Source organism: Akebia trifoliata, chromosome 8 (assembly GCF_017979445.1).
Source record: "Akebia trifoliata isolate Shusen 1 chromosome 8, ASM1797944v1, whole genome shotgun sequence".
Taxonomy (NCBI): Eukaryota; Viridiplantae; Streptophyta; class Magnoliopsida; order Ranunculales; family Lardizabalaceae; genus Akebia; species Akebia trifoliata.
Genome location: NC_141382.1, coordinates 5,902,407 through 5,913,636, shown reverse-complemented (window position 1 = coordinate 5,913,636; position 11,230 = coordinate 5,902,407). Strand labels below are relative to the sequence as shown.

Below are 11,230 nucleotides of genomic sequence, written 5' to 3'. Positions count from 1 at the left end.
GCCTACCTGAATATTCTAGATGTTTTTTTGTTGATCATTCTATTGTTGGCTGGTCCATGGCTTGAGTTAATTTTTTATTTGCTTCTTTAAATCAATATAGTTCTATTAAATGTCTCGGTTTTATATCTTTTCAGGGATCGAGAGGCTTTGGATGTGAACACCAGTAGACTCCTCTCTTGGTTTGAGTTCAGCATTGAAAATGTTCTTTGAAGAGGTCTTAATCTATGTTACTTGGTTTGTTGGTTCGCTCAGTTCAAATTCGGGTTCCTGGCGATCCACTCTTAAACGAACCGTGTTTGTCATGGTAGTTCATGACGTTTATTTAAGTCATTTATGCTAGTCTCATGGAAGAAGACTCAAATCAATGGCCGGGGGGGGGGGGGGGGGGGGGGGCATCTCTAGGGGGAGGGGGGGGGGGGTGCATCTCTAAATTTCACCAAAATAAGGGGATAGATAGGTTCGCTGTTTTTTTATGAACCGAACCTTGAACTGGTTCGGTTTGTAACAATTCACCATTCATTTGAATTTTATACTCCCTCTAATAGAATTTAAAGAATAAATAGAATATTATAATGAAGTGAAGTATAGGAACTTCGACCATCTCTTTCTGGACTCACCTACTCGCTTTGTATAATTGGGATGACAATGCAAATGATTGAAAATAATGTTCTTACTCTTGCCCTTGAGCCATGGCTTGGTAACTTCGGGAATGTAATGATTGTATGAGTCGTGGTAATCTGACACCCCCTCTGACATATGCCCCATCACAAAATTATAGATCATTTGCATTGGGATACACAAGAAAAAGATTTATGATTATGCATATCTCGAGGTAAATGATCTGTAGTTTTGTGAGGAGGGCCGGGAGAAGGGGGGGGGGGGGTGTTGTGAATGTTAGAGGGGGCCGTCAAAAAATCATTATTCTAATGTTATTCTCTAAGGACCACCTTCACCCAAAATTAAAACCCAAGTTTCTTTTTGAAATTTTCATAGGTGCAATCAAAGGACGAAATTCACTTTCCCATAAAGACCACTTGCCCGAGGAATTCTCATTCTCTTGAAAACGAATTCCCTTTGTGATTTCTTATTAAAAGCATTTAGGGATTGTCCGAAAGAAGAGAGTTCGGGTAAAAGCTGGCAACTCACAAAAGTCGTAATGTTGGTGCATGTTTGGAATGCCCCAACTTTAGAAAATCTAATTCTTCAACTCTTGGCAACTCTCATTCTTTATGAAGCTACAAATCTCTATTCATGAGGTGAAAGTTATGAATTTGTATTAAATGAGAATCGATAACTCACCCTAGAGCTCGATATAAGTAAATAAATGATAATGACAATCATACTCGTGGTCCATAGATATATCTGTAATAGAAATCTGAACTTGACCTCTGCCAAACATGTTTTATTCTTCGAATAATAAATATAAAAATCATACGAATGGCCCATAGATTTGCACCACTCGATCTTGGTGGAGCATCGAGCTTATCGAAAGATCTACACCATCAAATCCAAGTACACTTTAAATTGATAACGTAGTAGACTAACCTTAGGTCATTTTCCATAAATTGATAAAGTAGTAGCCTAACCTTTGTACATCTTTGCGAAACAAACAGACCCTTAGGTCACATCCCATATTACTTTATTAGAGAAGACGGGGCAAAGGATTAAGAATATATAATCAATTTGAAAAGTCAGGGAACAAAATCTGGAGGGGTATATCTTAAATCAAAATCACCCAAAATAAGATTCAAATTTTTATGACTAAAGAGATCACCAATCAATGTGTTTTTTCTAACAACCACAAACCTAGAAGTTAGGCCTACAGCAAAATTGATGTATAATTGTACATATTCGATTGTTCAAGATCTGACCCGACCCCATTTGATTAAAATGCATTTTTCGTAATAAAAAAGAGAAGAAAAAAAATGAACAAGAGATGAATATTTGAACCTCATGTGTCAATGTATGTTAATTAATTGTATTCTTACCTTGTTTTTTTGTTGGGAAAAGGGATTGTACATCAAACTACTATTTTTTGTAGGTTCAACTCCACCCTAAGTCAATTGGGGGTTGCAGGCTGTGGGCGGCGCACTCCCTTACTAACCAAACATGGGGGATTGTGGGGGTGGATAGATCATTGATTTGAATTGGGAAACCTATAATTTATAAGGAGTATAATCTTCTTAAACAAAATAAAACTTAAACAAAGTGAAACTTTCTTTAACTCTTATCTATGGACGAAAACATGGTAGAATCATGTAAATCTTGTGTATCTAATTGGTTTCTTGATTATTTTCTTATTTATTTTATGGCCTAGGTTTGATTTAAAATAAAATTTTAAATAATAATAATATTAATAATAATAATCTTTTTTGAGTTTGAGCTAGGGCTTTGAAAATGGATAATCATTGAACTCCCAAATTTAATATTCAAATCACAACTACAAAAAATTATTTGTTTTGATCAAATAATTTTCTTTTGAAGATCTTAAAATTTTGTGCTCTACATGCTCATGGCATCAGATCATGTTCTTGGATAACACATGGGCAGCAATCAAGAAATTTTCTTGACTAATGTAGTTATGAAATAGTATATCACCCCATGGTTAAGACCATATAAGCAAGAATCCTGATAATATGACTTGCCAAGTGGCATACTCAATCGACTCCCTGACATGGACAAGTTTGGGAACCATAGATTTGTACGCCTCGGGATACACTTTTTATGGGCAAGTGCAATTGTGTATTCCTAAAGTGTACAGATCTAAGATTCCCGAACTCGTCACTTCAGGAAGTCGATTGAATACTCCACCTAGCAAGAGTCATATTATCACGACTCTATAAACAAATTTATGAAAAAAATTTCAAACAAGGGACCCATAATTATGAATCCCAAACTCTTAGCACAGTGATGCATATGTCGGCTAGGGGACTCAAGTGGGCTCCATGAACAGAGCCATGGTTGGGTCAGATCCAACTGTTAGAGATCACCAATCAGACTGACTTTAAGGTGTAGCATCCAACACATGTGGGTCTCAACATCCATGGGGACAGTGGTCCTTGAAAGAGTTGGCCTCATTAAAACTTTTGATAAGATCCTGACCCATTCATGGGACAATCAACAAAAATCAATCATCTATCACATGGTCCACAGATGAGATGTAAATAATGATGATTTTGATCATTCAACAGCATTTATTGTCTGTGTGGGCCCCAACTAGTTGCATGTTTCCACGTGTCCTGATCTCCTTTACCTTATTACATCATCAACAGCATCACCCAGCACATAGGATTCTAATAGAATGAACAAACAAGTTATCATCTTCCAAGATACAAGACAAAGTCCTTGATGAGGAGAGAGAGTAAGAGAGAGAGAGAGAGCTTTGGTGTGTTCTTAGCCTAACCAACAGTTTAGATTTCACACTATTACAGAGAGAAGTAAAGAAGATCACTCACTCAAAAAAAAAAGAAATATGTTTAATGGAATTCCTGAGCAGTTTCACCAATTCATAGCTTCAAGAACAGCTCTACCTCTACCTCTCCCTCTCCATGTCTCTCCTCCAACTTTCTCCATCCATGACCTTCAACCTTCACAACAAATCTTTCAATCTCATCTTCATCATCAGTTGCACCACCGATCTTCGACGCACGAAGATGACGAAAAAGAAGAAGAGAGAGTAGTTAGTGGAAACTTAGAACTTGAAGGAATGAGATCTGTATCTGAAATGATGGATCCATGGCTTAAAGAAGAAGTACTTGCACTATTAACAGTCAGATCTAGCATGGGGAGTGGGTTCTCAGACTTCCTTTGGGGGCATGTTTCAAGGTAGATATATAATTCTTTATGTTTCTTAATTATTTGGTTGGTTTGAAGATTTGGTTTTTTTGGGATTTGTTCTAAATCGGTTATCTTCAAAAACCCAATATTTTGTTTCAAAATTTTATAACTAATCTCAAGAGAATCATGATCAACTAACTTATACAAGATCAGGAGTTTTTGTTAAGTTGGTGGATATATATCACGAGTTCAATCAGATTCTTATATTTTATAATTACAACTTATGTGTCGGTTGTTTCATGAACTTGTCAACCCTTTTTCGAGATTGTTTTTTTCTACTTTTTTTTTTCTTCCCTTTCTTATGTTGACAAAGTTTTAGAAGTGAAAATTAAAGCAAAAGCTACCTTGAGTTCTTCTTTGATATGGTAGAAGAATGAACAAAGGAACTAAGGTTCTTTTTTTTTTGGTGTACGTGTGTGTGTGTGTGCGTGTGAAATCAGGAAGCTTGAAGAGCTGGGATTCAAGAGGAGTGCTGAGAAATGCCAAGAGAAATTTGAAGAGGTGAGCAAGTACTGCAACAACACTAGTTATGGAGACAACTACAGATCATTTAGTGAGCTCGAAGCACTTTTTGAAGATCAAAACCATAAGTCAACATTGGAAGAAAAGAGGGTAAGAAACAATGATGATGAAGGAGAGAAGATGAGTTTAAATTTGGAAGAGAATTCAGGAAATGAGACCTTAGAAAACCCAATAATTGTTGAAAAAAATCAGTTTGTGGTGAAAAAAACAAAAAGAAAGAAGAGAAAAAGGCACCATAAACTTGAATTACTAAAGGGTTTTTCTGAAGTTGTGAACAAGATTATGGTCCAACAAGAGGAGATGCACATGAAGCTTCTAGAAGATATGGAGAGAAGAGAGGAAGAAAGTGTTGCAAGAGAAGAAGCTTGGAGGAAGAAAGAGATGGATAGGCTTAATAAAGAGATTGAAATTAGGGCACAAGAGCAAGCCATGGCATATACTCGAGAGAGTACAATCATTGAGTTCTTGAAGAAATTCACATCAAGTCCATCTGATGAAAACCAAGATCTTATAATGAAAAATGAAGATCTCAATTCATCAAAAGATTCAACTCCACCTATTTCACCTACCACAATTCTATCACAAAACCCTAATTCTCTCTCTAGGGTAACCACCCAAAGCAACACAAATCTACCCACTTCATCTACAATTGTCCTAGCATCCCCAAACCCTAATCCAAAGGTACCCAATTCATCTCCTCAAACCCTATCCTACCAAAACCCTAGTTCCCTTCCTCCCCAAAACAATTCAATTGTCACCACTTCATCTTCTCCACTTTTACTCCAACAAAACCCTAATTCTATATCCAATGATGGAGAAGATCATGGTAAGAGATGGCCAAAAGAAGAAGTGTACTCATTGATAAACCTTAGGTGCAATCTCTATAACAGTGGTGAAGATAAGGAGAACACAAAGGCTCCTCTATGGGAAAGAATCTCACAAGGGATGATGGAATTGGGCTATAAAAGGAGTGCAAAGAAGTGTAAAGAGAAATGGGAGAACATAAACAAGTACTTCAGGAAAACCAAAGATTCCAAAAAGAAGAGATCACTAGACTCCAAAACTTGTCCTTATTTTCATCAATTAAGCAGTTTGTATAATCAAGGCAGGCTCAGTTTACAGTCGGAAGGACCGGAAAACCACTCGGAATCCCCGGAAAACCATTTAGGTTCTTGTCAAGTTGGTTTTAGTGAAGCAATGGTGCATGTGGATGAAGGTGAGAGGAACATGGTCCAAGCTTCACCTTACCCTTAAGAGTAAGAATCTTAATTTGTTTTTTTTAGTCTTGTTTTGTTTCTTTTAGTTTAATTAATTAGAATATGATAAAAATTCTGTTTGGTGTCATTTTAATAATTATTTTATGAAAAATTATATGAGATTATCTTCCTCGGAAAACAACTCGGAATCACTGGAAAACCATTTAAGTTCTTGTCAAGTTGGTTTTGGTGAAGCAATCGTTCTGCATGTAGATGAATGTTAGAGGAGCAAGGTCCAAGCCTCCCCATACCCGTAAGAGTAATTTAGAATATTATTATTATTATTATTTTGTTTCTTGAAGTTTAATTTAAAAAATACGTATCATTTTATTTTATTTTTTGAAAAAAGAAAATATGATATTATCTTCCTTCGAGAAAACCACTCAGAATCACCGGAAAACCATTTATGCGATTTTGTAAAGATGTTTATTTAAATTTTTTTTAAGCCAGGGGGTATTTTAGTTTAATTTAAAATAAAATAAAAATCTTCTTTGTGTCATTTTAATTATTTTTTTCTGAAAAAATATAGGAGATAATCATATTTTTCCAAAAAACCACTCGGACTAACCGGAAAACCATTTAGGGGATCCTGTAAAGGTGGTTTTAAGTGATGCAATGGTGCATGTGGATGAAGGTGAGAGGAACATGGTCCAAGCTTCCCCCCTTACCCTTAAAAGAGTAAGAATATTACTATTTAATTTAATTTAAAATTAAAATAAGATAAAATTTCAGTTTGGTATCATTTTAAATAATTTTTTTAATAAAAAATAAATGAGATTAATGTGGCACCGACATTTTGAAAATTGAGAAAAATAACAGATATAATCAGATCAGCACATATATTGCGACAACACAATCTTTAAAAAAAAAAGTTGAAAAATGCTGGTTGGTGTGGGGCCTACCACATGACTACGTTTAAAGTGTGCAGAGATGCATGCAGTGAATGTTTCCAAAACTGGAAGGAGTAATTTATTGTCTTTACGTCCAGAAGCAGTGGATCATTGTACATTTTCCTGAAAACAAGTGTCCAACTTCAAAAATCAGCGCCACACTCACACGTGATGTGAGGTTCCACATGTTTTTGTGGGACCATCAAATTCAAATGATTCCCACCACACTACTTAATCAGGTGATCATGATCGTTTGATTTTATAGACTTTTCTCTCCAAATTTATCTTTTTTTTTTACGGCTGATTTGATCACAACATCTGGTTGATTTTGGATATATTTGAATTTGTGAGAAGAGTCCATGGATGGTTGTGGCCCACTTATGTATACATGTTGTTTGTCTTGAACCCTACTCATATTTCAAATTATAAGCATTTTTATAAAAAAAATAAGTAATTATTTTAGAGAGATTCTATTGCCACACCAACTTTTGTTAATGTCTGTCCAATTTATATGTAAATTAGGAAAGATTAACACACATCTTGAGGTGGCATTAGCAAAAATTGGTGTAACAATAACAAGTCCCGTCTCTTTATTAATTGATCCCAAATTATAATAATTATATAAGAATAATGATTTTCTGACACCGTCTCTGGTATACACTCCCATCACAGAATCGTAAATCATTTGCCTCGGGATACACAAAGTCATAACTATTTCTCTTGTGTATCTTGAGACAAATGATTTACGATTCTGTGATATGTAGGGGAACGTATGTCAAAGGGGGCGTCAAATTATATAATAAAACAAATGGTTGTTTTCCCTCAAAGTTTATGCTCCATAAAGAGTGGTTTAGATTCAATCTTACATATATTGAAAAATAATTCCAATTTTATTCTCTTTTCTCTCATATTATTTCAAGAATATCCCTTTAATTTTATTATCTTTTCTCTTTTACCTTAGAGAATATCCCTTTATTCCAGTAATATTCCTCTACTTTAACCTTAGAGAGAATGATCTTGTCGTAAGCACAAACAAACTCTAATCTATATAATAAAATACAATGGTGGACTCCTCTCTCTTTATATCTCACATGAAGAGGAGTTTGAATTTAATCTTATTAAAAATCTTGATAACTTTTAAATTAATTGTCTTTCATCTTCTCTTTCTTTTTCAAGAATATCCTTCCAAATTTATTTTCATTCATCTTCTACACACCTTTTAAGAATAGCTCCTTCACTTAGCTACCCAACGTTTATAATAGGCATGAAAAATGTTACACTTGCACCAGATATGGACTGAACTATCTTACAACATTTTGAACCTAGTGTCAAACCTTCCCGTCGAGATGGTAAGATTAGCCAATTAATCCATTTATTTCCAGACTAGTTTTCAGTTTGGATCTCTACCTAGTTCAATAAACTATCAAATTCATGAATTTGAGTCCACCATCTTGATTGGATTATCCAATCATAGTCACCCACACACGAGAACGTCATGTGGCATACCTCTACAATCTCAAACCAATTTGAAATAGATGATCAAAGTGCCTATCAAACAGTCATGAGTTCATTTCATAATTGGTATATGTGTGATATGCATGGCAAGAAAAATAGAAAAAAGTCACATGATTTTTAATTGGAAAAATTACTTAATGGTCCATGGCAGAAGGTTTTCTTTCTAATTATTCCCTAGGTTTTAAGGCTTCTCTTAATAGTCCATTTAAGGCTGCAACTTGGACAGGTTGGGGATCCCCACACCCGACCCAAACTTGACAAACACACACCCGCGTCCTTACCTGACCCGACCTCGAGCATGAAATACTCAATCCGAACCCTAGCCAAGTTGGGTTGGTCGGGTTAATGCATTTCTCTTTAATACTAGGTAATTTAGTATTGGTAAGGGTTTATATAAAGAGAAGTGGCATATAAAAGAACTAAAAATTTATAATTATTTTTTCTAAACATGCGTTTCAAAAGTTTATAGATATACAATTATAAGAAAATTTAAAGAGAGAAGAAAAATATTAAGATTAATTAAAATAATTATTATTTTTTTATTAATAATCACAATTTTCAAGAAAAGAAAAATATTTAAAATTTTAATAATCATTGTATGACTATATAAAATTACACTTAAACAAAAATGGAAATGATATACTTATCATTTTGAACTTTTAAATGTATTTATTTATTTATTTCGATGATTTAAAACAAACAATGGAGCTAGTATTTTTCTATTATTTTGCTTCATTTTTGAATGAAATTGATCAAGGATAGTTATTTTGGTTTGAATTAATCATCTATACAAGTTGTTATGTCAAGTTTTAAGTCGATCTTTCCATGTATTTTAGTTGAAAAAATTCAAAAAATAAAAACGGGTGGGTTTTACAGCATCGAATTCAACAAATTTTATTTTTGAATTCAATATTTTTTATTATCGAGTTCAACAATTTTTAAAAAATTATCGAGCTCACCAATTTTAATTATTGTTGAGCTCACCAAATTTTATTTATTGTCGAGCTCACCTATTTTTATTGTTGAGTTCAAAATTTTAAAGAATAATGTTGCACTTGACAATAAAAATATTGAACTGAAAAATAAAAATTGTTGAACCCAACACTGTAAAATCTACTCATTTTTATTTCCAACTAAAATACAAGAAAATGTTGACTTAAAACTTGACATAACGAGTTGTGTAGATGATTTCAAATCAAAAGAACAATCCTTGATTGATTTTCATAAAAAAATGAAGTAAAATAACTGAAAAATTCTGATTTTTTTACAAACATTTTCAAAATACTTGAAAATGACTTTTTCTTCCTTCTCAAATCCTTTTCATTGGAATGAAGTCTCCAAAACTTGATTACGATATCAAAAATCTAAATTTTTTTAATGAAAATAATGAATTTGAATGGTCAGACAATCGAGAGATCATGTCTAGAATGGAATTCAAGGAATTGACTATTTAACTAATTCCTAAAAGTCAAGGGCTAATTAGAAAGAAAACCTTCCACCAGGGACTATTAAGTATTTTTCCCTATTTAATTTTGACTGTGACACTGCTCGTTTCTCACGTGCGTGTTACCACTGTCGCATACCAAAGGGACCCACTTATTTATTTATATCCAGAGCCCCTCACATGCGTGGGACTTAATTTGGGCCCCTCTAGTACGTGTTCTCTGACAGTATGGGCCCCTACACTTAAATGTTGGACATTCGTATAACAATCAGACATGATTTTACCTACTCAAAGCCATTGGAAGTGCTTTTGTTGCAATAAGCTTTTGATCTTGCAAAGGTCATATAATAGGGAGATTCTTAATTATACATGAAGATGGTAGAGATTGAACATGATTTTACACATAAAAGTAAAAGATGAGTGATTAAAGTAAAGTTGTGCTTCTTGATTGTAATGTGACCAAAGAATACTAATCAAACTAAAACAAAAGTTTTATAAGAGGGGCGTGAGATGGGCTATGACGAGTGTAGCAAAGATGAGCACATTTGAGAAAATATAAGAATTATTCAAATAAACGATAAATTATACGAAAGTTGACTGAGATGATTTGAGCACGGTCAAAAATGCCAATTATAAATTCCGACCAGAAGAAATATTTAAATTGAAAATTTTAAAATCGTGAGAGTAAGACTCAGAAAAATATTGATTGTGATAGTGAAAACAAATATAAACACAATTTTAATCATACAAAATACGGTTTTGGACAAAATTAAACTGAGGAACATGATTTATTCAAGTGAACTACAATCCTTGAGATAAGATGTTGATGATGGTGATTTTCAAAATCATTTAATAACAAGAACATCTACAATATTGCATACAAAATCTCTTTCAACATTATATTATAGTCGAAATAGATCCTTAGCTATGAATAAATAAACTCCTTTGTGGTTAAATTATTCTGATCGGGGCATCCTAATTAAAAGCGAAGAAAGAAGAGTTATCGATGATGTAAATTAATTCATGCAACAATGAATAAATGGTTTTAAAAATTTAAAGAAATTCAAATTTTGAGTTAAGAGTGACTATTGGACACCATCATAATAAGCTTTTTCTATGTCTATTTTAACCATCAAATATTTGAAATAATTTTATACATAACAGAAAATAAGCTATTCGATCTTTGTGGAGTAATTCACAGTTTTAATCCTTTTACTCTTTGAGTTAAAACCATATCAAAGTTATTGATCTATCTCAACATTCTATCGGTCTCTCTCTCTCTCACACACACACACACACACTAAAGGGGAAAAACAAAAAAATTTGCGCCATTTTTCTGATGCCATTCCTCACAAAATCCTAAAACATTTGAAATGAAATACATGAGGGAGAATAAGGTTATGCAAAGTAGACAAGGCTTACCAGATATAAATAATTACTCAAAGTCTTTAATGAATCAATTAAAGCACTTTTATCTATCCAAGAGACATCTTAATACTCAACTTTGGAGAGGAGTTTGTAGGTTTGATATTCTCTAAAAACTTTTTAAGGCTTTTCTTCCCTCTAATCTTTGTATTTTATCGTTAAGAAGGAAACTTTACATCAAGAGGAGTCATAGTGCCTGATCTTCCATGGAAGTTTGCAAAAAATTTCTGCCTAACATTGTATTTGGATTGAGAGAAATGGAAAGAAGAGAAGAGAAAATAAATGAGTTTCTCCATTTCTCTTCTTTGGATTGTTAAGTGGGGAGAGAAGAGAAAAGAATT

General features: G+C 33.5%; 1 protein-coding gene across 1 annotated transcript; it reads left to right on the top strand.

The window, feature by feature from the left end:
• Nucleotides 1–3,314: 3,314 nt before the first annotated feature.
• Nucleotides 3,315–5,757, top strand: LOC147395714 (trihelix transcription factor GTL2-like). The gene is made up of 2 exons (XM_086450660.1): nt 3,315–3,825; nt 4,278–5,757. Exons 1-2 carry the CDS (start codon nt 3,473–3,475, stop codon nt 5,611–5,613), a joined length of 1,689 nt encoding a protein of 562 aa, XP_086306786.1. The 5' UTR covers nt 3,315–3,472; the 3' UTR covers nt 5,614–5,757.
• Nucleotides 5,758–11,230: the final 5,473 nt, after the last annotated feature.

Bases quoted from the DNA above. Each gene is read 5' to 3' on its own strand.
- LOC147395714 (XM_086450660.1), top strand. From the start codon at position 3,473: ATGTTTAATGGAATTCCTGAGCAGTTTCACCAATTCATAGCTTCAAGA. The intron at 3,826-4,277 runs GTAGATATATAA...GTGTGAAATCAG, and splicing joins CTTTGGGGGCATGTTTCAAG to GAAGCTTGAAGAGCTGGGAT.